The 27,450-nt window shown below is 33.8% G+C and overlaps 1 protein-coding gene across 9 annotated transcripts in view; it reads right to left on the bottom strand.

The window, feature by feature from the left end:
• CNOT2 (CCR4-NOT transcription complex subunit 2) overlaps nt 1-27,450 on the bottom strand; it is a 119,711-nt gene that overhangs the window by 16,120 nt on the left and 76,141 nt on the right. For 5 of the 9 annotated variants that reach the window (XM_070454604.1, XM_070454597.1, XM_070454596.1 and 2 more), the window contains 5 exons: nt 25,011-25,133; nt 14,034-14,100; nt 4,899-5,046; nt 3,967-4,149; nt 1,641-1,720 (listed from right to left, as the gene is read on the bottom strand). In XM_070454604.1, the coding sequence (XP_070310705.1) occupies nt 1,641-1,720; nt 3,967-4,149; nt 4,899-5,046; nt 14,034-14,100; nt 25,011-25,121 (589 nt within the window). In that variant the 5' untranslated portion in view covers nt 25,122-25,133. Of the gene's footprint in view, nt 1-1,640; nt 1,721-3,966; nt 4,150-4,898; nt 5,047-14,033; nt 14,101-25,010; nt 25,134-27,450 lie in introns of those variants that run through there. The other 4 variants (XM_070454602.1, XM_070454601.1, XM_070454600.1 and 1 more) reach the window with 2 other exon arrangements.

Below are 27,450 nucleotides of genomic sequence, written 5' to 3' on the forward strand. Positions count from 1 at the left end.
TTATAACCATTTTCAATTTGTTTGCCCCCTCTTTCAGTTTAATTTTCCTCTTAATATTCATAACTAGAAGGATCTCAGAAAGAAACAACTCAAGAACTCTGTTCATAGAAAACAGTTACATTCCAAGTCAGATGACAGTTTAAAATTATGAAGGGTAAAAGATAAAATAATTCAAACCCATTGCTTTTAAAGAAACTGCAGCTTATGAACGCTGAATTATAAACAGGCATTATATAAAAAGACAACAATACATATCAATAGCTTATAAAGTACTTTAAAAAGTAATCTCTCTTGAATTACTTGATTATGAATTCTAACTATAAACTTACAGTAACTGTTAACCTTGAATACACTTCTTCAGGTCCTCTAAGATGGAGTTTAAAATTGGCATGTGTTATTTAAGAATACCTAAAAATAGTTTTAACTCACAAATTTTTATTTTTAGGGTAAGACTTGGAAACAACTTTCCTAGTGTAAAATATACTTAGTTAAAAATGACTTAAAAAAATAATTGTAAAATTTACGGAAGTGTATAAACCATATTTCAGAATATAAGATGGCACTGAGGCACACTGTCACTTCACGGTTCATTTAGGAGGGGAAAAAACCTCACTAATTAAATTATGATATGCATCCTAATTTCAGAGATATTTAAATATGAAAAAAATGTGCATCTGAGAAACAATGGAATATGGTACTTCATATCAGAACACAAAACTTTAAATGCAAAAAACTAAAATTCTGAAGTGTCACTTGGTCAATCCAGGCTGCTATTAAACATACAATAATGTTGAAAAATTAAAAGCCGATAGCCAGAACTATCATTTCAATTGCTAATCTTCTCATGCTTCCACATACACCCCGTTTCGCTGATCATTCTTTCACCTTCCACTTCCTTTACTACATTTCTCTCAACAATCATACTCATTTTTGCTCCTATGACTATTAACAACATCCTTCATCTGCTTTCTCAGGAAAGGGTCTGGAGGCAAGGGTGGAAGAAAGCAAAACCTAAAGCAGAACAGTAACAAAGCCTCCTGTTCTCTTCTGTCTGAAGCCAGCTGATAAAAGAAACCAACAGACTGCAAAAATTCGTTACTGTCAAAATCAGAATTGGCTTTCTATGTACTTAAATTTTGAATTTTACACTTAAAACCGGATTAAAAATTTATGAGTTAAATGCAAAAATTAGTATTATTAAAACTATTAAGAAAAAACTGTAAGTGCTCCATATAGTTTTAAAGGTTTCTTTCATCTGGGTCTCTATAGCCAGAATGCCACAATGCTCAACCTAGTTTAGACTACAGTGAAAGGACTGAGGATAAGAAAAGCTCTTGAAGCAAAAAGATTCTGAGGCACAAATATAGACTAAGTTAACGTTCATGCTTTCTCCAGGTGTTAAGAAAACAAATCTGAGGTTATAACACTGCTATTATCATGCCAAGTGAAAAAATAAATTTAACTATCTTTTAACTACTGACTGAATTGAATCCTGTTTCCTGTCAAATTCTCCCCTAAATTAAGTTCTATCATTTAAACACAAAAATTCCTTTAATTATTTCAAGACCAGTTTGTTGAACTGCTTTATATTTCAAGATCTATCATATTTTTATAGGGTACTAGCTCCAGAATAAGCTTACCTGTTCCATTAAAAATGTTACTTGATAAGGAGTTATTCATTCCAAATGCCTGATTCCTGTTCATTCCAAATCCAGACATACTGGGTACATAGAAAATAATTTTAGATATACAATAAGAACACTAACTTTCAGATGAAGAAAAACAAAAGTGTTTACTTTTGATCTCCTCATATAAAACAACATGTCTAAAAACAAACACTAATTTTATTTTTGAGTTGTTGAATATTTTTACTTAAAGCTTCCCTAAAATCCTTCCATGAATAACTGAGAACCAAAATGATCAGTTAAAAAACAAAAAGCAAAGAATTTATATAAGGCTTGAGGAAAACAGATTAAGGGTATCATTCTGTGTACTTGGCGAGTCAACTTACTGAATATACTGAAAGATGTAACTAAATTCAAAAATAGGTGATTTAGTTTAAGACTATTCTTGAATATTTGTTTTTCTTTTACTACTGGTAAAATATGTTATTATTACTTTTCATAAAAGATTTTCATTCGTATTGTCTGTCTTTTCCCAACTAGAATGGACAGAGTTCATGTCAGACATACCTTTGCATTTCTCTGCCCTTAGCATTCAGGAGGATACAAAAGGCACTCAATAAATGTTTAGTTGACCTGAATTAAATGGTGTTTTTCTTTAACTGAATTCAGTGTTCTAAAACACATCATTCTTATCAAGTGTATCTTTTAGTTATTTTTAAAAAAATCTCTCCATAGTTCCCTTAATTCTAAATTAAGGTACTTGGTAAATAGTTACCAAAGCCTCCCTTTTCAGCACAAGCGTAAAGATGGGAAAACAAACAAACAAAAAATAAGGCTGAATTTAAAGTGAGGTCAGAGTAATTAAACACGTCAAAAAGAACTGTTAACGCAAGTTCTACAGTGAAAGAATGCATTTTTAACATCAAATAGTCTGAAAAAAGACAGTTGTATTAGTGTTATGAGTAAGGTTAAATTGAAGATGACAGGGTTTTGTTTTGTTTTTTTGCCTAGGTTTGGAAACCTAACTATAGCCAAAGCCAAACAGTATTTTCATAAAATAATGCAGATGGTGAAACAATACTCTAGAGAAGAGCAGAAAAGTCAACAGAAAGTTTTGTTTAATAGTGCGTTAGAACTGCTGACGATAGAGGTACCCTCAAACATTGAATAAGCAGTAAGAGATGAAAACATTCCATAATACATACATCTTATCAACAGTACTAAGCAGGGCTTTAGAGACCCACACTTCATTGACAATTTATAAGAATATTTACAAGCAAAGTATTTACAACTAGAATGTGAAAAAACATGGGAAAGAAAAATTTAAATATACATTCAATGACATGTAACTACAAGAATGCAGAAAGATGTGTTAAAGTCCAAGAAGTATTACATGATTAGGAAACTGTCAAGGAGATGAGTCTTGAGAACCCCTTTACAGAAATAACTTTGGTAAAAATTAAAAGAGCAGTCAAAATTATAAAAGAAAATGCTCATATAAGTCTTAAAGTAAGAACTGGAGGTTATGGGATGAACATTAAATTGGAAATGTGCTAATAACCTATTTTTATTCAGAATTTACAAGTACTAAATAAGAGAAAGTAAAGTAAACGGGTATCATGATAGCATCTACATCCTTTACCCACTATGCTGCCCATTAAAAAAAAAGATCAAACTAAAATATCACTTTCACAATGAAGAAAGCCCTGTATTACAGACATAACTCTCATATAAAGTATCTGAACAGCTTTAAAATCCTAACAAAATATGTAACGTTTTCATATTGTTAAATATTATTTGCATAGCAGTATAACAGTACAAAAAAAGGAGTGAAAAGCACAAATTCTTCTTTTTGTTTTAAATCTCAGGACATGACACTATTTCAAATACTACAGATGTAGTCTTCAAAAGGTCTTTGGTCAGTAAGTCTCCAAAGAACAAAACAGAAATTCGGTTGAAAAGGAACTTAACCAAAGGATAAATGAAGCAAGGCAATAATATTTCCAGTGCTATTCATAAATATGGAGCTCTTACCACACAGGCGACCAGCCTCATTTAATAGAGGAAGGACATTTCAACAAAAATTTTTCTGGTTGGCAACCTAACAACAATCCTTTTCTAACAGCAACAAAAAGCAAACTGATTCTCAAAAGAGTATGTCTTTAAGTTTGGGAGTTTAAATTGCTATGTGTAACAAAAAGAGAAGCTTTGGACAAAATATATGATGAAACACACTTATGAAACAGAAGCCAAGACTCAAGAACAGAACGTTGAATATGAAAAGGCAAATTTGAAAATACCCAGAAAGAACAATTATACACAGTATCAATAAATATCTTACCTGTTCACAGTAAAAGGCTGTCGAGAAGGCTGCTGCTTTGGCATACATATTATGCTTGGCGAGCTTCTGCTGGGGCTACCTAACCCTGAACTGCTCATGCTATTTGTCCTGCTAGGGATTCCAATGCCCTGACCAACCTGGGAGTGGTTCATCATATTCCTAGGGTTCATAGGCAAAATGCCCCTGAAAGAGAAGTCCAGTACACTAAATAAGCTCTCCATAAGCACTCGTTAAAATTCTCTGTGAATAATCAATCGACCTAACCCTAGAATTTCAGACACACTTTCAAACTGCATTGTAAGTTTTTATTCATTTCATTCTCTTGTCTGGTCATTTGAAAAGAGAAAAAGCTTTCTGAAAGTCAAAGTAAACAAACCAACAAGAAAGGGCAAATTTTAGAATATATGGTGATAGCAAAGATGAGAGAACTATTGGTGTGACTATCACATAAAATACAAATATATTTCACATATATATTTTGAATAATTTCATTCCAAATGTATGTCATTCTATCTTCTTAATACTAAGATGCATCATTTTTTGTGATCTGCTTTATTTTATTCTCACTAGAACAATGGATGTGTGGTGAGGGAGCAATAAATAGAATCATCTGAGGAGTGATTTGAAACTGCACATTCTCCTTTGAAGAAGAGAGTTTGCTTTTTTGAAAAAAGATCCCCAGGTGGTGATTAATCCTTGATACCCATCCCAGCTGATAACCAGTATGCTAGCTGCAAGATAAAAGCATCTTACACTATACTTATCAATTTGCAATGAAATTAAATGAGCATAGGGTATCAACTTTGTTTTCCTCAGTGAAAGGCACTGAACCAGAAAATCAAATAAATAGTTACGTTATTAAAAAATTAAAAAGCTCGCTTACTCTACAAAGATACATTTTGAGAAATATTCTGGTCCATCAATATAAATACCTGCTTGGAGATGGAGGCGTGTGAAGTGACATTGTTGGTACCCCTGTTGTTGGCGTGACGTGGCTCGGTAACTGAGTGCCTTGTGATAAGCTGCGATTTAACTGAGGGGTATTGTTGCTCATCCCCCTCATTGGAAGGCCTAGTGCACCTATTAAAAAAATTCAGAAGAAGGAAATTCATTGCCATCAGGAATGAAATTGCTATCCATCTTCTGGAGTTGGTAATTTAAAACATTTAAAAATGACCTAACGTAAAATAATATGCAAATTTTAAATGGAAATATTCAATTCACTCCAAATGGACTCTAATCTGATTTTAACAAAAATGTTTGTCTGAAATTTAATATTATGAATTTTCATATTGCTTCCATTTTTCTATTTTTCTTCTTTGCTTTTATCTATTTTCTTTTCATATTTCTATTTTACAATAAACTATGTCTGCCAATAACAAATTAGATGACTTGTTTCAATAAAAACATTTTGCATAAATATGCCTTTAAGAAATTTGCAATCTTGTGTTTTTATATTTTAAATCATAACTGAGTTACACAGACATTTAATCCCCACTTTGCTGAAGTAGTTTAAATTTTTAATTGATCCTTTCTAAATGCATTTAAGAAATAGTTTATTTACTACTATTTACACATACATATTTCTCAACATAACAATTTTTATAAACACAATATGTCAGCAACTGTTAAAAACTCAACCTGATATAGCTATGAGACAAGAATGCATAATATTTCAAAAGATTTCAAAGTACAGTGACCTTCTATTTATCTACCACTTATGGGGCCACTCAGAAACAAAACATTAAAATAAAAATAAACCAATCGGGATAAATCATTTCCTGCCTTGTGTTAATATAAAATGATATCAATTACTATTTTTTGAATAATTCAGAATAATCATCATAGATATTTAATGTCCTAGACACTTTCCTCCCCTTTTATCCCTCAAAAGTAAGGATGTTCAGCTATCATTTATGTTGTCATCACACCTGCCTATGAATGCCAATATGCTTCCTTTCCTCTATCCTCATACTTTTTGATGCCTCCTGTTTCTAGTCTATTGTGGAATGACGTATCAGTCAACCACACTTATTCTGAACTGGAGATTAAATTAAAATGGCAAGATAGAATGAAAGTTAATGAATAAGAGGATTTTAGCACAAAGCATTAGACTCCCTCCCCCTCTTTCTGGTCTAACTTTGGGTTCAAGAATTTCAAAGACCTGAATATTTCAAAACCATGACTTCCAAAAAATTGGAATATATTGTATATGTTCTGAATATTTTCCTTCAAATATCTGCAAATTTATTTTCTGGCATAACAGTGTACCACTTTGTAATTTGGGATATCAGTGAATCCCGAAGATTTAGCTGGAATCTGTCAGCTTCAGTACTCAGCTTGTAGCCTAACTGCTTCTCAGCTGAACGAAGCCAACGAATCCAATTTAATGTAACCACTACATTCTATATATATTTATATTCCATGAAGATCTGAGCTTGACTTTATTATTCTTTAAGTCACATACATAAAGTGAATTGAACTAGATTATATGTTGGTTTAGTCATTATATGTATGTCTGTCACTACAAGTTTTGTGATCTTGAGTATACCACTAGCTATAGCCACTTCCTCTGAATTTAGGATAAAATAAGGAGGAACAAGAGATTAAAAACCAGCATACACAAGATTTCTTCAGAAGTCATAAGTCTTTGCCTTTTCTCAAGCACACTAGCTTTCCTCTAAGCCCTCTAGATGCTCCCATAATGAACCGCCACCATGACACTTCTCACATCACTTACTAAACAACCATCTATTGCCTAATGTGTCAAGCACTGTGTGAGCTGCTGGGGATATGGCAGTGAACAAGACAGAAAAAGCTCACATCCTTTTCCCTAAATATGCTGTCCTAACGTCAGCTATAGTTGCAGATTTCCCACAGGAATGTTTCTCACAGTTACTGACCACCAAGAAACATACAATTTTAGAACATGAAGGGACCTTAGAGATCACCTAATCCAATGTTCATATTTTACAGATGAGGAACCTCAGCCTCCGATAAGTTAACTGACTTCTCCAAGGTGACTCAAAGAACCAAGATTAGAATTTAGATTTCTTAGCTCCTGGTGTTCTTAATTGGAAACCTATGGGAACCCAATTAAACAGTAAATGAGCACCCTTGTGAGTACTCACTGATTTGTAACACCCTTTATCTATTCTTTTTCTTTTGCTTTCTTTTCCTGAACATGTTTACTTCTCTTCAAACTTTTTCTAAACCAACGTATCTCATCTTTCCCCTCCATTTGCTTTCTCATCTTCTCTGTCTCTGTCAAGCTTCCTTTTCCTCTAGATTTGCTTTCCCTTCCCATTTCATTCTCTCTATACCTTCATCATTATAAACAAACATACATGTTCAAAAGGACTGCACCCTTCTGGCTCTTCAGTAAGTTCTTCTAAAGACTCATGAGATTTGTTTACTTCAACCTTTTATATAGTATGCTGTGCTATGAAAATCTATAACTTGAGAAATATTGTAGAGACTGCAGATTATCTGGCCATTATCAAAATAACTTGAGAAGGAAACAATGGGTCAGGTTATTTATTTAACTAATTTTAGATAGGCACATTTGAATTAACCTACAGTGAGGAGAGCAGATGAAGACAGTATGAAATAAAGAACTCAAAGATTAGCATTTCATTTTATTTTTTCCTTTAACACTTTGATTTCATGAAAACAGCTAATAAATTTAAATGATCTGAGCTGCATTTTATTGAGCCAGGTGGGTAGGAGAAGAAATCAAAAGAAAAGAGAGGAATGCATCAATTTCAAACTGGATCAATAACCTCTGAATACTTAATAACTGAGTTACTTTAAATTCAACTGAATTACTTTAAAACACACAGAATTAATACCACTGACTAGAAACAGATTTATTTTTAGGAATGAAACACACAGTTGTTAAATTTGAGTTGCTACAACGGGGCAGGGTCAAGGGAGGGAAAATTTTACTTTTACTAGTAAAATTAGAAACATCACAAAAAATCATCTCTGTCCATGAATCTCCAGGCCAGAACATTGGAGTGGGTAGCCACTCCCTTCTCCAGGGGATCTTGCCCACCAGGGATCGAGGTCTCCCGCATTGCAGGCAGATTCTTTATGAAGTGAGCCACCATGGGAAGACCAAATTATTATACTGGAAGACATGTAAGCTGAAAGGGGAATAAAGTATCCAGCTCATTAAAAAAAAAAAAATCTGACATGAAATAACTACAAGTAGAAAATGTTAAATATGTACACATAAGCTTGTGTATTGGAAGGACAGCAGAATTAAACAAAATATATCAAGCACCTAAGAACTACATGAAGCACTATGCTACTTCATCTCCTTATACAGTATTATAGAGAAGGTATTTATCCCTTTTTTACAGACAAGAAATAAAAGAAGAAACTCCCTGCTCCCCAAAAAAGAATACCAGTTAAAAAGAAGTTTAAAAGGTTATAGATCTGAAGCATATTTTTCTTTAATCTGACAAAGAGATAATAAAGTATAATACTGTATTAGAAGAAATACATGAACATATTCTAAGTAGATTCCTACTATTTGGCAGAGTGCTAAACAAAAAACGAATTGAATTCTTTATTGATCATTTTTCAGAAATCCAAAATATCACCTAAGAAATGTTTCCATGAACTACTTCCACTGCACAAACTGGTTAATAGCATATTCCTTAAACAGTTATGGCATGATATGTCACACTTTATTCAATCTTTTGCTAAAAATTAATAATAGTAATGACATAAGTAATAAGAAAAAAGGTAATAGCAACCAAATTCTTGAATACTCATGCTTAAACAGTCTCCTGAAATCTTTAAAGAGAAAGGAGAAAACTTAATTGATGCAAGAGGTCTTCAAGTATCCCCTTTCCATTCCCAAAGCAACTAGCTTCCTTAACTCATTGTCCTGATCACACATAAAGGGCAACTATCTTCTTACCTCCTACCTGTCCCCATATCCTCTTACCTCCAACTTGTCCTGCACTTAGCTGGTTAATCTTCTCTGTATACTATTTCATTATGCCATTTCCTTCATTAAAATCAAAGAATTTTAGAGAAAGAAAACTCTCCAGAGAGTATCCAATCAAATTACAGATGAAGGCCATTCAACTTAATTTATAGATGAACTAATATTAGGTATTAAGTGACTTGCCCAAGATGACCAACAATGAAGAATAAATACACTGATTCAATTTCTTGTCTCTAATTCAACCAATCACACTTTCTGCTTCCTTTAGTAGTTGCTAACCTTTGCATCATATGGGAAACTTTAACATCTGGATCCCTGCCCAGAAACTGTGACTTAGTCTGGGTCCAGCAATTCATAGGCAGTGGGATTTTTTTTAAACTCTGGGGGTGTTTTGGGGATGGGGGGAGCAGTAAGGGTTGAGAAACACTGTTGTATAGTTAAATCCAATCTCAGTTTGTTTACTCTTTAAAGTGCTCTGTTAAGACCAAAAAAAATTCTTCTAGTCTTTATTTTTCCCAGCTTTACTGAGATATAACTGACATAATAGTTTTCCAATCAACTTAATATTTTACTCACCCAATACAAACTCTGGTTTCTAGACACCACATACTTGACCTACACTGTTCTTTATTATTTCCCTAGTCTTCTTCCCAAAATATACCCCCATATTTTTACTCATATCCTTCTCCCCACCTAGAATTCTTTCCCTCCTATTGTTTTACGGAGATAAAAGACTATTTAAATAAAAAAACCAAAACCCAAACTGCTATGATCAAGGTGTTTACGTGCAGTGTATGTAGAGCGTACTTGGGTGTATACGGAAGGCACCTCTAAGTCAAGACATGAAAGCAGAATGAATCTGGGATCAGCAAATGTTTGCTAGAGAATATTGTACATCAGCTGAATAAAGAAAGAGCCCTAGTTAGGCATTTGGTAGTGGTGCTAGGAGTTGGGGTGGGGTGCGGTGGGGGGTGATTAAACATGTCACAGCAGTTCAATCTGAGAAAACTGCAAGATGTATGAAAGGGAGGACAAGAGATATATGCCTGGTGGAAGAGTGGGCTTGCTTCTGAGCACTAAAGATAGATGAGAGAAGCATGGATGAAGTTAACCTGGCTTCAACATCCTCAACTATGAGAAGCTGCTGTGTTAGAACCCAGCCACAATTCCCGAACAATATTTGTTTGCATCTTCACAGCAGGTGGCACTCTATCTGTGGAATAAACTGTGTCAATCTCCTACAGATACCTTACACTCCTCCTCAACCCAAGTTTGCACAACAGATTAATGGCACGTTTTCACAGTAATGCAGGTCTTAAACCTTAGAGGCCACCCTTGATCCTTCTCTTCCGTTCATACTCCACATCCCCAAATCATATTAGCTGTATGTCCAAAATATCCCAAATCTAACCACCTCTCAACATCTCCATCACTAATCCAAGCCACCCTATTTTCTTGCCTGGACTGCTGCAGTAATTGCCCTTTCTTTTTTTCTTATCACTTGGCCCACTTCCAGTCGGTCCATTTTCTACATAGCAAGGTGATCTTTTAAAAAGGAAACTGTATCTTAAATTCCCTCCCACTAAACTTAGAATAAAATCCAAATTGTTTATCAAACCTTCACAAGACTCCATGATCTGACATCTGCTACCCACTAACCTTGCACTTTCTTTGTTCATTATACTGGCCCTCTCATTCATCCTTTAACACATGAAGTTCATTCTTACATTGTCATGAATTAAGAACGTTTGCATTCAGTTATCTGTACCTGAAAAATCTCTTACCCAGATCTTTCCAAAGACTTCCACTTCTCAACAGTCTGGTTTGCATTCAATATTACCTTGTCAGAGATACTCTTTGCCTACTTGAAAACTGTTAATCCCATCTACTCATCCACTAATATGGTAATTTTTATAGTACTTATTACCAGAATATTATTTGTTTACTAAATGTCTGCATGCTTATTCTATGTCTTCCTTCATTAAAATAAAAGCTCCATGAAAGCAGGAACTTTGTTATTTGCCTCTTCAATCCTGGAATAATTCTTCACTCATGGTATAACACAATAAATAAATAACTGCTATCATAATTCCTTAGTCAGTGGACTCCTGGAGTCTGTGGTTTTAACATTTATAGTTTCTACTATGTGTAAATTGCCCTCCAAGGTCATGACATTCAGTAAGTAATATGTGGCACCCACGTTTCAAAGAAACTCATGTTAGAAAAGTTAAACTTAGAAAGTAAGGCAATCTTGGCTCTATTACTCACTATCTCATGCAAGTCCCTTAACCTTTAATAGGGTTATTAAATATCTTAAAGTAAGGAAATTAATTTCTGGTTCCCTGTTCATTCCAATCTAGTACACAGCTTCAGGGAGTCCAGGGGCCTCTAAACCTAGACAACGTACCTAAAATATCACACCCTAGTAGAGAACATCATGTAACTTTAACACAAGATCCCATCACCAGCTTCTACAGTTACCACCTGATGCACAGCACTCACACAAACCCTTGGATGAAAAGTTAATTACATATTTGTATACAATTATACTATACTAGAACCCATGATCTCACTAGCTCCAAGCCCAGCGTTTTCCGGGTACCGTTATGTACTACACAATCACTTCCATCCAAATCTGGCAAAATGCACCTTTAAGCAGCTCTGCATCCATCCATTCTAGGAGACACTCCTTCCCTTGTTTAAACTCAGGGAGTCTGAGGTTTCAGAGGGCACTCTACCTTCTCCACCTTTTCTACCGCTCATCTCTCTAATCACCAAGAACAAAAACAGACAATAGACCTTCATTTTAATGGCTCAAATTCCTACTGAACTTTGCCCATCTGAATAGAGTTAATAGTGGTACTCAATCCACCTGGGAGGCAAAAGAACTTTGTTGTATCAAGTCCAATGCACAATTAAAATTAGCTGCCATAACAGCATCATCAATCTATTCCTACCTACTTATTCTATCTCCCCATCCTTTATTAAGGTCAGCCCCTCAAGTTTTCTCTTTCTGACTTACTTGTACTACTGAAGCTGTGATCCTCAAGTCCTAAATGGTAGCTGATGTTCTGACAAGGTGTATGTTCAAACTACTTTGGCCCTGCTAGGTCTATCTTGACAGACAGAGCCCAGGAGTTCAGGCTCTGTTTTATTTTACATTACTAGCTGTAGTTTCCAGGCCTGTGCAATAGAAAGAAATAACTGTACCCTGACTCGAGACATTTCAGTTCCAGGTGACCTGTGGTTCACTTTTTTTAAAGCTAATACCTACAATGTCAGTTAAGAGAGTAAGTCATGCACTAAAAATGCTGGTTCTTCATTGCTACAGTAATATAGGCATTTATTATTTTAAACTCCAACAGGAAATATTTGTCATATATGACTTCTTTTTAAATTAATAAGTATCTTAAAATACTTTCCTAATGAAAATAACTTTCCACATTTATTACTCTTTGTAAAACTTTAACTATCAGCACAATCATGTACACAAATTAAGAAGTCAATATATGTTTTATCATACCAATGAAATAACTATATTCCAAACCTAGTCCAGGCTCTAATTTAGCTCAATTACAATTTCACATTTGCAGGTTAAAAAAATTAGGTCAGATTTTCAAAGTCCATACAGCTGATAACGCTGTAAAATAACTGACAGTCTCCTTCATTAAATAATCTTGGCTTCTCAAATTTAACTTTTTCCTTTCCATTATCTACTTTCTGCTGTGATAAACTGTGGGCTTAAGTTCTCTGTAGTGATTCTATAGAAATAAAGGGGAGCTTTAAAATAACTAGATATTTCCAATGTAAGGGTTACCAGAAGAGGGAAAGTAGTAGATTTCAAACAAAAACAGTCCAAGCAAAACAAAACAGCTAGCTAATAATATTCCCTTAATAATGAGAATGAATATTTGCTGATAAATAGCAACATCTTTTTTGTGTAATAAAAGGCTTTAAAAATATTTTCTACTTAACTAGAGGAAAACTGTTAATACCAGTAAGTGATTAATAATTTTCCTTACTAATTCTGTATTAACAAAAATAGGGCTATGAAACAAAAGACGGAGAGAAAAAAATAAGATGGAAATTGTATTTTTGTAACAAAATACGCTATTTCCCCCTAGAGAATTTCAACATAAAATTGAAGGGTCAAGTAGTATGACAAACTACTCTGATATCTATCAAAATTTGCCTTTTATTGGGAAAGAGTTCAAAATGAAATATCTGAGTTTTATTTGAAGTTGGTTAAATTACTTGGTCATCATATTATCTGCTTCAGTTACTCTATTATTCTGTAATTTTTCATGGGAATTTATATTCCTTTTAACTCTCCCCTCCCACTAAACAGATGAGAAATCAGTAGTCTCTGACATTAAGAGAGATGATATACCTTATTAATATATAATAAGAGAGATGATATACCTTATTAATATATAACAGTTTGGAAAATTAATTTGAAAAATTGGTGAAAATTTTAAATTTAGTTTTATAAAAATTTTGTCATAATAATAGTTAACATTTATTGAGCGCTTACTATGCGCTAGGCACTGTGCTAAGCGCTATAAAAGTTATTACAACACAAAATAAGAAATAAAATCTTGTATATGGAAAAAGCATTGAACTGTGAGTCAAAAACAAGATTATATACTCAGACTGAGCTACAGTAAAGAAGTATTTGCTAAACAAAGAGAGCATTTCACAAACTGCTAGGTATGGGCTTACATTAATAATAAGGCCAAAAAAACATAAGCAAAACAACCCACTTAACTGGCCAATCAAAAATCCTTTAACCTCCTCTAATTGAAAACACAGAGGATGTCTATTTTTAATTTGTTTAGCAAATCTTCTCCAAAACTACTGCAAAGGAACATACAGATATGAAAGATGCAGAAATAAATTTTGATCTACCCTATATCCAAATAATTTTGAATTAGAAAGGTCTGAAATAATGAGGTTTTGCTAACTAAGTAAAATAAGGAAAACTGAAAATTAAATATCCTTCCTTTTAAATCCTAGAATAAACCCACAAGGGCAGCATTATTCTTTATTTGATAGTTATTTTTTGTTTAAATAAAGTATCCCAGAATAAATACAAAATTCTTACTTTGTTGCCCGTATAAACTTGCCCCAAACTGAGACAGCTGACCTGATGTAGATGGTGATGCCAGCATCTAGAAACAAATTAATTATATTAGAGCATAAAGAAAGTACACAGAACATTGCATTGACACTTTACATACAACATATCATAGTATGTGAGTCAAATCCACATTTCTTCTCAATCTTTAGAAAAACATAAACATTGCATAGTGAATTCCACACTTAATTAAGAGCATAACACATTGGATGACATCCAACTATGCAAATAAAATCAATTTTTGATCACTACAAAGTGTTTTTTCTCCAAATTACTCTAAATAAAACTATGACAGCATCATTACTTCACTTAAAAAAAACAAAAGCAAACTAGGCTAATAAAAACATAAAGACAGTACCCCAAGTCAGTCTCTATAAATTTAACTAAAATTATTTGATTCTTAAATAATATATTAATCTAAGTTCTAAATTCAGTTTATTAAAGTTTATTATTTTATTTATTGAAAATGAAATTATCTAAATAGGAAAGCTTTGTATTTTATAATAGCTACTGATTTTTATATAGAAATAATTGATGTGTATTAAGTGGGTAGAAAAATCTAACAGACATACACACACAACCATATACATGGAGACATGGTACACCACCAAAGGACAAACCCAAAATACTTACAAAAATATTTATACATGGTATATAATGTACATTGTATGTACATGCATGGCATTTGTACACAATGCCCTTCAATCTACTGCATCATTCCCCCCCAGAATAAAATTCCTTGAAGGCATGTTATATTCATGGAACATGTCATATTCATTTTTTACTTCCTCATAGAGACTAGCATTGCATGTAGCAGTGCTATAAAAAAGCTAGATGCTTAAACTGAGTAAATGAAAATGTGTATGCATAAGTGTATGTTTGTGTATTCCCTGTCTTATATTAAGCAACCATTAAAACACCTTAATTAAATAACATATGAGTCATGTCATCAAAAGGGTTATAATCTAGTGAAAAAACAGAATGAGTTATATTAATACAACTAATTATGTTCCAAGGCACAGTGTGGTAAATGCTCTAAAGGAAGTATAAAGCAACACTGGAGGAAAGTATTTCTAAAAAAGGGTCGAATACTTTGCAGAGTATTAACATCTGATGTGGGTACAGATGAGGGGTCTTCCAGGGAAAGAATACGCAGCGAGTGTGATAAAAGCTAGTGACATGATTAGAAAACAAAATACAAGAAACAACAGTGACTGAACAATAGAGTAATTAGGGAAAGGAGATAAGGCCCACCCTATGCACACTGGGGCACAGAAGAACGGGAAATAAAAAGAGTATGATGGGGCCAGATGGAAATGGTCTTCTGAAATGCTATGCAAAGATGGCTATTAACTATGGCAATAAAGAGAAAAAATAATTTTTAACCCTTTCTTCGGGAGCCACATTGCGTGGCATGTAGGATCCTACTTCCTAGAGTAAGGATCAAACCCAGGCTCCCTGCTTTGGAAGCCTGGAGTCTTAACCACTGGCCTACCAGAGATATCCCAGAAAAAAATAATTTTAAGCTGGGAAGTGACATGATCAAACTGTGTGCTCTGGGAAGATAATACCAACAGCATAACTGGATGGAAATGTAAGATATTAAGCTAGAACAGAAGCTAGAAAAGGAGCCCCATTGAAATGGCTGAGGTAAAGGGGAAGGGAGGCGGATGGAGACCCAGCAGACGGGACTCTCAGAGGCCACTCTGGTTCCCAGTGGAAGAACTGGGTTGACACTGACCACATTAAGAAAGCCAGGAGGAAAAATATTTTAACAGTAGAGTCTTATACAATATATATTTCCTGCTATCTTCATGCTGAAATTCTCAATTGTTTTAATTATTATGAAATTGAGGAAAGTTTTTATATAACAGTAGTTTTAAACTAATGACACACAGCAGATTCTTCTGGGGTACAGCTAAGTTCACACTAAACACTATATTTAAATAGAGCAACACATTTTATAAAGCATCAAACCTTATAAATATTCCTTCTGAAATCTGAAGGGTAAACAATATAAACAATTAAACTAAAAGAATATGCATTTTATGCCTGATCAAGTTCTTCTGTTACGTACAACTATCGGTACTATTACTACATAACCGCAAATATTTTAAGCACATTAAAAGTTCGTTTCCAACTTGCAAGAAAAAGATCAAAGAAAATGTATACTGAAGCTTTAGGTGGTGACAGAAGGCCTTAATAATCATGATTTTCTGTTATCATTATAATCTATAAACAAAAGTAAAAGAGAATAGTTTCTGCAGGCTTCACATATAAGATGCTGGCCAACATGAACCCATGTCTTGGAATGATACATAATGTAAATATTCTAGAATGGACCACTGAAATTTTTCTCACAAAGGTTACACATTCACAAGTGAGTTACAGTTAATACCCCTCTCAGCATTGAGAGAGAACGCAGAGGAGGAGACACACCACGGAGGTAAAGGAAGAAATGGATCCCTGGGCCAAAAACACTGAGTCAAAGACCAGTGGGGTGACCCAAGCACCAGAGTGCCACCTAAATATTATAATTCTCTCTATGCATGAGTACATGAGGAAGGCTAGTAAATGCTGCTTTACAGAAATAGGAAAGCAGTTTAATAGTTTATAACCTTACAACCATCCAAGTAAAATAAGCATTGATCAGCTAAACATATATTAAAATGACTTCAAAATGTGTCAAAAACGCAAATATATAACTTCTTATGAAATCAATCCTATTGGTCTGTGTTAGTCGCTTGGTTGTGTCCGACTCTTTGCGATCCCATGGGCTATGGCCCACCAGGCTCCTCTGTCCATGGAATTCTCCAGGCAAGAATACTGGAGTGGGCAGCCATTCCCTTCTCCAGGGGATCTTCCCAATCCAGGGATCAAACCCAGATCTCCTTCATTGCAGGCAGGTTCCTTATCATTTGAGACACCAGGGAAGCCCAAGTGGTATGTGTTTTTAAATTCTGCAAGCATGCTTCATTAAATATACTAGTGGTAAAAACAGATTTAACACACAATGAAGGAATATGGGGTAGAAATGGTATTTGTAAGAACAAAAAAATGTTCAAGAAATGTACACTGGCACAGAAATAATTATAACTAGCAGACAACAGAAAATTTACATAATTTTTTTAAATGTTGAAAGTTAACTAAATACAGATAAATGTCTTAGAAAAATATAGAACTTTAGATCAAGAGACATACTTTGTTGTTGTTTAGTTGCTAAGTTGAGTCCGACTCTTGCAACCTCATAAACTGAAGCCCGCCAGGCGCCTCTGTCCGGGGGATTTCCCAGGCATGAATACTGGAGTGGGTTGCCATTTGCTTCTCCGGGGGATCTTTCTGACCCAGGAATTGAACCTGCCCCTCCTGCATTAGCAGGCAGATTTTTTGCCACTGAGCAATCACTAGTACCCTAGTTTTATATTCATTTTTGCCTAAGAAGAAAAGTTTATCAAACTAATTCTAGGTAAAATGTCACATAATCAACCAGTAAGTAGGTTACTGTGTTCCCAGTCTAAAAGCATCATAACAATTATATTCTTCTTCATTTCTCAGTCTACAACACACATTTCAGTCAAAAAACAACACTAAAAACCAGGAACAACTAGAGGAAATAGTAATGTAATTCAAGTCATTTCCTTCGCTCAACAAAAAGCTCCTTTATCCTTTTGCTCAATATACAGAAAGCCAAGGAAATCAACAAGTTAGAAACTGTGTTTTTAAGTCAGTTCCACTGTTACTAGATATAATTCTGAAAATCATGACCAAAAAAGTCTAAGATTATTTTGTTTTACATGTGTATTTGAAATCTTTTTAACAGGCAAATCTGGCTCCTTTGCCTAATAGGCAAACTGCTCCAGCAATCCATAACAGCAAAGAAGTGTTAATTATTCTGTCCCCCTCATGATTCCCAACAGTGACCACCTCTCACAAATATTCCCTCCAATAAATATACCTTCAGTCAACAAAACCTATTTTAAGAAACATTAAAATCAATTTGGTCAAGAAATAATTTTCTCCATAACAAATGAGTTCAAAATGCAACAAAGTTTAAAAGTGAAATAAATTTTTAAGTGTTCCTTAAAAAATCCATTGTACAATAAACTTAAAAGGTATGGTGACAAAGTAATTTCTAGCATTGTCATTTTTTTCTAGGATAAAAACAGCAAAGATATATGACTCTTGACTATATAATATCTACAAACAGAAAAAGAAACAAAGGGAAAGAAAGTTTTAAATCTAGATAGAATCTGAAAAATATTTAAAAATTAAAAACAGCATGATTATAAAAATAAGAAACCAGTGAAGTCATAATGAAATCTAGCAAACAAAAGGAAAGACTATGAGAAAATAATATATTAAAAAGACAAAAAGAAAAATGGGACAAAAGAGGATACAGGCAGAAAAACAAAACAGTCATTAAGTCATAGGGCCTCGGTAGTTTATAAATCACAAACCAATAACAAATTATGAGTTTACAAAGGCATTTTAAGCAATTTTGATTAAAACATTAAGTTTTCAAGAATAACATTTTTAAAAAATATATGCTGAAATAGTCAATGTAATACATTCCATTTCAACATTTAACACTCAAAATCTTTACTAAAAAGAGTATGGCAGTGAACATCTTTATATTATCTAAATTTTAGGTCAGAGTCAAAGCACAAATTTATAGAAAGGCATGGTAAAGGCTCTTAATATGCACCATTTATGCTAAACCATTTTCTTAATGCTTAATGCTTATGCTTTAAGCATTTATGCATTAAGCATAAACCATATGCTTAACGCTAGACCATTTTCTACAAAGTTTGCATTAATTATGCTTCCACGGCAAGTTACTTCAATGTTCCCTAACAGACAGTGACTACTCTTCCACTTAAAAGCAAACAAAAAATCAAAAAACAACAAAAGACCCTCTCTATCACTGATAGAATGAAGTGGTATTTTCTGACTACGGATTTTTATGATTGTTATTAATGAATAAACATATTGCAATTATTTTTGTAGATATATCAAAATTTGTTATACCTTTTAATTGTATCATTTTAACTCCCTTTTATAAATAGAACTTTATCTTTAAAATACAGTTCGAAGATTATTTAAATGTCAATGAAATTGAGATTTTAGAACATTCCCTTCAAATGATTTGATATTTAATTCTAATTTCTTTAGTCTGATTTATTTACATTTAACTCTATTAGGTTACTGCTGTCATAAAATTTTGAAATATTTATACACTCAAATTTTCTATTAAAAAATTTAAAGGTTATTTTGAAAGATTTTTAGGTAAACAATCATATCATCTGCAAATAACGTTAACTTTGTTATTTTCAATTATCAACTCATTTCCTTCCCTTTCTCTAACAAAGACTCAGTAAGAGTCTACTATCTCTTATGCCTATTTTAAGTTCTAAGAACACAGCAGTCAACTAGAGAGGCAAAGTTCTTGCCTTTGTTAAACGAATTCTACTGAAGTAGACAGGATAACAAATACATCAGGTAGAGCTTGGTGTTACGTTAAAATGCAAGAAAGAAGTTAGAAGGTACAGCAAAAGTAGTACTGAAATTATATACAAGACTACTTAGGAAAAGAGTGATCAGCTTCTCACGTGAAATACTTCAGCAGGTACATGGATGGAGTGAGAAAAAACTATGTGAAAAGCACAAGCTCCTGCGACAGAAACAAATACAAAGAGCTGGAGAGTCAGCCAGCATGCCTCCATATGTAATGAAACACTAATCACGAAGATGACAACAATAATGGTGATAGATGGTATCCTTATTTTAGACTAGATTTTAATAAACTATCGATTATTAATTGGCCTGGGAGAAATCCTAGTTGCCATAATTTCTATAGGCTAACACAAGTATGTTGGAGAAGACTCTTGAGAGTCCCTTGGACTGCAAGGAGATCCAACCAGTCCATCCTAAAGGAGATCAGTCCTGGGTGTTTATTCGAAGGACTGATGCTGAAGCTGAAACTCCAATACTTTGGCCACCTCATGCGAAGAGTTGACTCATTGGGAAAGACCCTGATGCTGGGAGGGATTGGGGGCAGGAGGAGAAGGGGACAACAGAGGATGAGATGGCTGGATGGCATCACCGACTCGATGGGCATGAGTTTGTGTAAACTCCAGGAGTTGGTGATGGACAGGGAAGCTTGGGGTGCTGCAATTCACGGGGTCGCAAAGAGTCGGACACGACTAAGCGACTGAACTGAACTGAACTGAACACAAGTATGAAAGGTAGGAGTTCAAAATGGTTGTTATTTGTCAAAATGGGAAGTAGCTTACTCTAATAGGTTTTAACAGTTACTTTTTTAAAAGTAAGGATGGATAGGTGCAACATCTTGTATGTCTTTACAACACATATTAAAACAAGGAAAAAGGGATTCCCACAAGTTTGTGCTTCCAAAATGCTTATTTAAGCTTAAGAAAGTTATCAAATGAGTACAACAAAGACTTAGATTAGAAAATGTGAGCAATTTATTACATTTATTACAGATATATTTTTAAAGAAAACCCTAGACTGCTTAGATTATATTGTCCCCAAAGAGTTGTCTATTATGTCTTATATGAATATTTTTTCATTTTCTATAAGATCCCCCTGCCAGAACTGCCCAAAGCCTCAGAGCTAATAAATGGTAGCACTAAGATTCAAAAAACGGAAAGGAAAAAAATCAAGCTCACATCTGCCTATGATTTACTCAATCTTGTGAAAACATTTAAGTATGTGTCTGCAATATTTATAAAATTATTTTTATACCTTAAAACCAGGAAACTCAGCATTTTATAAAAGGACACGTACAGGCATCTCTTGAAATAAATGATCTTGGAAAATATGAAGTAGTCCTAAAGAAACATTTAGCAATTTAATCAGCACACAATCTTACAAAGAACAGTTTTCCCAAATACTTCTACAATCATGCATGTGATGAAGGAACAAGTTTCATGCTCTACAGTTTGGGCAGATAGGAATCAGTTAGGTTTTGGGGGTCTTTTTGCATCTGAGATTTTTTTTTTGGATAGTTGGATTAAAGATTCACTCAACTACTGGCCAGTTTTCCTTCATCATAAATTACAATTTAAAATTATTTTCTCACCAGGGAGAAAAAAAAATTGCAAAAATGTCCCAGTTATTATGTTAAAATTTTTTTTCTCTTCAAATGCCTTATAAAGCACAAAATAGTCACTACCTGCAGATGATATACACAACTACTGAAAAAAACCAAAAAGAATTAAATGGAATGTCATAATTATTCATATCAGCAGCCACATTTAATATTTACTATTTGGTCTTCTTTAAGTTTTGCATATAGCTATTCATTCAGTCCTTAAAAACACACATGAGTCATGTATTACTTTATAGATGAGAAAACTCAAACACACAGAGACAGAGCAACTTGCCTAAGGACACAGCTAATAAACCATGTGACTGAGATATAAATTCATAATAAAGTAGAATTTCCAGAGTCCATAGTCTCAATCAAAAAATAATAAAAGAGTTTTGTCAGGTAGCTGGTTATAAAATAAATATATATATATACAAACTATTCCATACATCAGTAAAAAGCAATTAGAAAAATGAAAATGGCTACCATAAAACCCTACTTACTAAAGGGCATAAAGAGCAGAAATAAAAGAAACACACACTTCTGAAATAAGGTAAATACGAGTATAAATGTGTAATAGTCAAAAACATTGTTGTGAAGGATGTGAAAGATCTTACCTAAAGACATGAAAATTGCTTATAAAGCTACAGCAGTTCAACTATGTTGCAGTTCTTCCACAGAATCAGTATGATATACTAGAACAAGAGTTTAGGAATAGGCCAGACACATCAGATCTTAGTATATATTATGGGAGAATTCCAATTAGCTTAAATGAATAGTCTAACTCAGGGGTGGGCAATTTACTGAATGCAGGCCAAATCCAGTATAGTGCTTATATTTGTAGGATGCATAAATTAAGAATGGTTTTCCATGTTTTAAATGGTTATATAAATACCTACAAATTATCCTTTATTTAGTCTCTAGGAGAAGGAACTGGCAACCCACTCCAGTATTCTTGCCTGGAGAACCCCATGGACAGAGGAGCCTGGTGGGGTGCTGTATATGGGGTTGCACAGAGTTGGGCACGACTGACTTGACTTAGCAGCAGGAGCAGCAGGCCCACAAAGCCTGAAATGTTTACTGTCTGGCTCTTTATGGAAAAGTCTTCTAACCTGTGACCTAAACTATAAAAAAATGTTTTGGGACAACTGAATACCTGATAGCCTTAGTGGGTATGGGCAGCAAGAAAGGCACCACAAATTCATACCTGTATCCAAAATACATTTCTAATGAAGTTATATGTGAAGAATTAAGCACAAAAGTGGTAGAAGAAAGTCGTTGGGAAAAGTCTTCCGGAGGTATGACCTCAAATACAGAAATCGTTAAAATCATAAAGTCACACAAAATGTATGAGTCAAATGCAATAAAAATGATAAATTCTTATATTAAAAAATAAAAAACAGCCTGAAAGCAAAAAACTGGAAAAAAAAATTTGTGACAAATAACAGAAGGTTATAATCTTAATATATGGGAAACACTAACAAATAAATAAGACCTATCATTTCAACAGAGGAATAGAAAATGGCATAAAAGCAGTAATCCACAAAGGGAGAAATGAAAATGGCCAATTACACAGAAAAAAATATCACTGGTGTGTGTGTGTAAATTCAACAATATTTTAATGCACATTATGTTGAAGCAATAAGTTTCTTTTGTCTAGTGGCAAAATTTAAAAGTAATAGGTGGTATTCTTAAGGGCACAGAGAGTGCTGATGATAGTAAAAATTGGTACAAACTTCATAGTAAAAAATATGTCAATATGGCTCAGAGATTCAACTAAATATATTTTTAAATAAAAATATTTGAAGTATAAAATCAAAAAGTTTAGCAGTAAATTACTCCCAACTGGCACCATTACAGGTAATTTTTCCTCTCCTTGCTCCATGCATATTTTCTAAAATTTGTCAGTATCTCTGTACTGTTTTGTAATGAAAAAAGATTCAGCAATAGCAGAAATTCATAAGTAGCCTACAGTATTATTATTTCCATTTTCGGATGAGAAAACGGAGGCTTGAAGAAGTTTTTGCTAATAGGCAAAGCCAAGATCCAAACCCATTTCTGTACTGTGTCAGAGCCCAAATTCTTAATCCCTATGTCTTACTACCTTCTTTTTTTTTTTTCTTACTACCTTCTTAAATAGTTTTTAAAAGAAGTTTCTCTGAAGCAAATCATTGTTATTTCTGTGACAAACAACTAATCTGGAGTAAGAACCAACATATGTATATGCATGTATATAATAATTCTGACTAAAAAATTTTGACATACAATATTTCTGTTCCTTAGAAGACAGACATCTCTGTCATTCATTCTCTGCAAATGCTTTAAGAATTTCAGTTATCGTTACCATCTTTCTAAAAACCACTACTATACTGTAAAATAATTAGCCTCCAACTAATAAAAATAAATGAAAAAAAAAAAAAAAAAGAATTTCGGTTAGACAGCTTTTTATCTTCCTGATCAGAATGAATACTTTTCATCAATAAGCAATAGTGCACCATCATTTTTGCATCAATCTTAACTTATACTATACAATCACAGTAACAAACCACCCAAATTAGTTTCTGCAATGATGCTACCAGAAAGACATCCCAAACTATTAACTGTAATATCAAAACTTAACCTTAGAATTTTATGTAAAAAATTTCAAATATAATTTACATCAAATAGCAAATAGCTAGAAAGGCAGTAAAATAACAGAAAATTAATCAGATGACACTATTCTGTGAGCTACTCAATAGCACAAAGAAAACCACCAAACACTGAATTTGAAGAGTCCTAATAATGTGTTTAATAGTTAGTTGCCAAAATGACACAACTGTCAAATAAACAAAAAGGAATAACATCAAGATAGAAAAAAAAAAACCCATCAAAATTCTAGCTTGAAACTTGAGTAAGCCTATTTGTAAAATTCCAAAAGATATAGGAAGTAATTTACTAATGATTAACTTTAATGAAAAATGAGGGCATTTGTCATATATCTTAAAATTTTGTAAGTGTTTTAAAACATTAGTAAGAATCTCATTAGGTTAATACCTAGAGTAAATTGATATACAGATATGGAAATTAGGAATAACAAGTTTATGAAAGTTTGAAAGGGGAGGAAAAAGTTTGCCAAGTACAAAATACAAGAATGCAACTAGTTTGACTACAGTATATAGTGTATAAGTTAAAGTAGCTTACCAGAAATTGAAAATAACAATGGAATTTATTTCAAAATACTTTATCAACTTGCTAATTATGGCTTGGCTGTGTTCTAAATCCTTTCATTTCAAATGAGATTACTGAACTAATAACCTGCCAAAGCATTTAATCCATACTTCTTTAATATACACTCTTCCATGTTGTGAATACAGTTCTTCAATATTTTTCTACTGCAGCATCCCTACAGCCAAGAGAAGAGATGCCTTCCCATCTGAGGTCCAGGATTACAACCAAAATATTACAAAGCAAAGCAAGTTTCACTGAAGCCTGCCACTAAAGTTTTAAACCTGCACAAATCGGCTTTCTGCTCTTTATAAAAGTGCTATTTTAATAAGAAAACTTATTTCACAAATTTTAAAAATCAACAATCTAGAAGTAATATCATGTTTACCTCATGTATTGAATACTTCCTAGCACAGTATTACCATATCCCAACTTGAGAATCATATGACACTTTGTCTCCAATTAGAATGTTAGAAAGTTCATCATTCTGATATCCCAAGGGCCTACCACTGTGCCTAAAACAGAGTCACTCAACCAAAGATGGTACTCTGCAGTTCATATGCTGCTTTCCAGGAATCAGAAAGAAACAGACATACACTATGTAAATACAGCTTAACCGGTTAACTTACATCTTTTTCTGACCGATGTGGAAACATAGAAGACTGGCTGTAGTACATGTTTTCGTCATGGTAGTCACTGTCGACCCCCTCTACAAACTTCTTTCTTGAAGCACCAAACATGCTGTTTGTCACCTAAACAAAAATATTACTTTCATCAAGAATAATATTTTGGAAAATGTCAAGCTTTACCTTACTACTATGTAAAAAACATAAAATGAAGTATTGCTAAGATAAAGAAACAGGTCAACTAAAGATTAACGGGACAGGTGAGAAACTCGCAACAGTGTAGTAGTAAATGTTTACTTGCAGGTCCTGAAAGTAAGAGGAGAAACTTAAAGCTCTGTTGTATGCAAAGATTCCAGTTCCTTTAAAAGAAAAAAGGATCACTACTCTTCAAAAATGGCAACCAAAAATATTTTCCCATACAAAGATTTTTGAAAACATGTTTGGGTTTAACTATTCAAAATCTTCACATGCATCTTCAATATTATTCAATATGAATAATTATTATTCAGTATGAATAATCCTCAAGTATCTGAGGATTCTTATTCATATCCAGGAGTGTCTCTGACATCACTATATCTACTTTCTAAACTAGCTGTTTTGCAGAGTATATCATCTTCACTGATAAGCTAAGTTTATTGAGATAAAGCACTTTTTGAGCCTGTGAATAGCATACTGGAAATTTTATCTCAAGTCACAAGCTCTCACTCATGTTAACAGTAGGATAAATTTTTCATTCATCATCCTGGTGTATATTTATGATCTTCACTAAATAACCTGCTTACTCTTATGTTTTAAGTCTTTATCACATCCAACACTAGCAATTCTGAGCATTCATCAAGTAACTGCTAAATCTGTGTTTTCCCCCGACATGACCTCTATAAAACTTTCAAAACTGACAGGTTATTTACTTAAGGTCAATGTGTCTATCCCTAGTAATACACTTTGTAATTCAAAGTCAACTGAAATGTCATGACAGGAAAGATTTGTAAAGACTTGAACACACAGTAACTACATGCTTTCACAAAAAAATTGGGGGAAAATTAATCAAATTTGACATCCATCTGGTACACTATGAATAAGTGTATTTTTTTGCCACTGTAAGAATAAACAATTTCCTCTCATTTCAAAATAAAGACTGTAGTTACTACCATTTACCAGTAGATATGGTAAATTGATAGACTGCAGGCTTTAAAGCCCAAATGTGATGTGCAAGTCTGTTGAAATCACCCAACCTATTTAATAATCACTTAATACCAGAAGTTCCTTGTTAAATTTGTAGGAAACTGAGATGCTACATATTTGTGTTTTCTCTCCCTCTGGCAAACACCCAGGGAGTCTGGGCAAATTTGGTATTGATGGAAGAGGAACATTTTTGTCTTCCTCTGTCTAGGCATTCTACATGTTTAGTTTTGCTTTCAAAAAAGTAAAACCTCTTTGCACAATATTGTTAGGTTCAGTTCAGTCGCTCAGTCGTGTCCGACTCTGCAACCCCATGGACTGCAGCATGCCATCACCAACTCCTGGATCTTGCTCAAACTCATGTCCATCGACTCGGTGATGCCATCCAACCCTCTCATCCTCTGTCATCCCCTTCTCCTCCTGCCTTCAATCTTTCTCAGCATCAGGGTCTTTTCCAATGAGTCAGTTCTTTGCATCAGGTGGCCAAAGTACTGGAGCTTCAGCTTCAGCTTCAGTCCTTCCAATGAATATTCAGAATTGATTTCCTTTAGGATTGACTGGTTGGATCTTCTTGCAGCCCAAGGGACTCTCAAATGTCTTATCCAACACCACAGTTCAAAAACATCAATTCTTCAGCACTCAGACATGTTTATGGTCCAACTCTCACATCCATACATGACTACTGGAAAAACCATAGCTTTGACTAGATGGATCTTTGCTGGCAAAGTAATGTCTCTGCTTTTTAATATGCTGTCTAGGTTGGTCAGAGCTTTTCTTCCAAGAAGCAAGTGTCTTTTCATTTCTTGGCTGCAGACACCATCTGCAGTGATTTTAGAGCCTCAAGAAAATAAAGTCTGTCACTAAATTTCCATTGTTTCCCCATCTAGTTGCCATGAAGTGGTGGGACTTGATGCCATAATCTCTGTTTTTTGAATGCTGAGTTTTAAGCCAGCTTTTTCACTCTCTTCTTTCACTTTCATCAAGAGGCTCTTTAGTTCCTCTTCACTTTCTGCCATAAAGGTGGTGTCATCTGCATATCTGAGGTTACTGGTATTTCTCCCAGCAATCTTGATTCCAGCTTCTGCTTCATCCAGCCTGGCATTTCACATGATTACTCTACATATAAGTTAAATAAGCAGGGTGACAATATACAGCCTTGACGTACTCAGTTTACAATTTGGAATCAGTCTATTGTAGAATGAAATTTTTTATTCTGTACAATTAATTCAGAATTCTAAGAGTCTATTAGTTAGCTTTTATGATA

Source organism: Odocoileus virginianus, chromosome 24 (genome assembly GCF_023699985.2).
Source record: "Odocoileus virginianus isolate 20LAN1187 ecotype Illinois chromosome 24, Ovbor_1.2, whole genome shotgun sequence".
Classification (NCBI taxonomy): domain Eukaryota; kingdom Metazoa; phylum Chordata; class Mammalia; order Artiodactyla; family Cervidae; genus Odocoileus; species Odocoileus virginianus.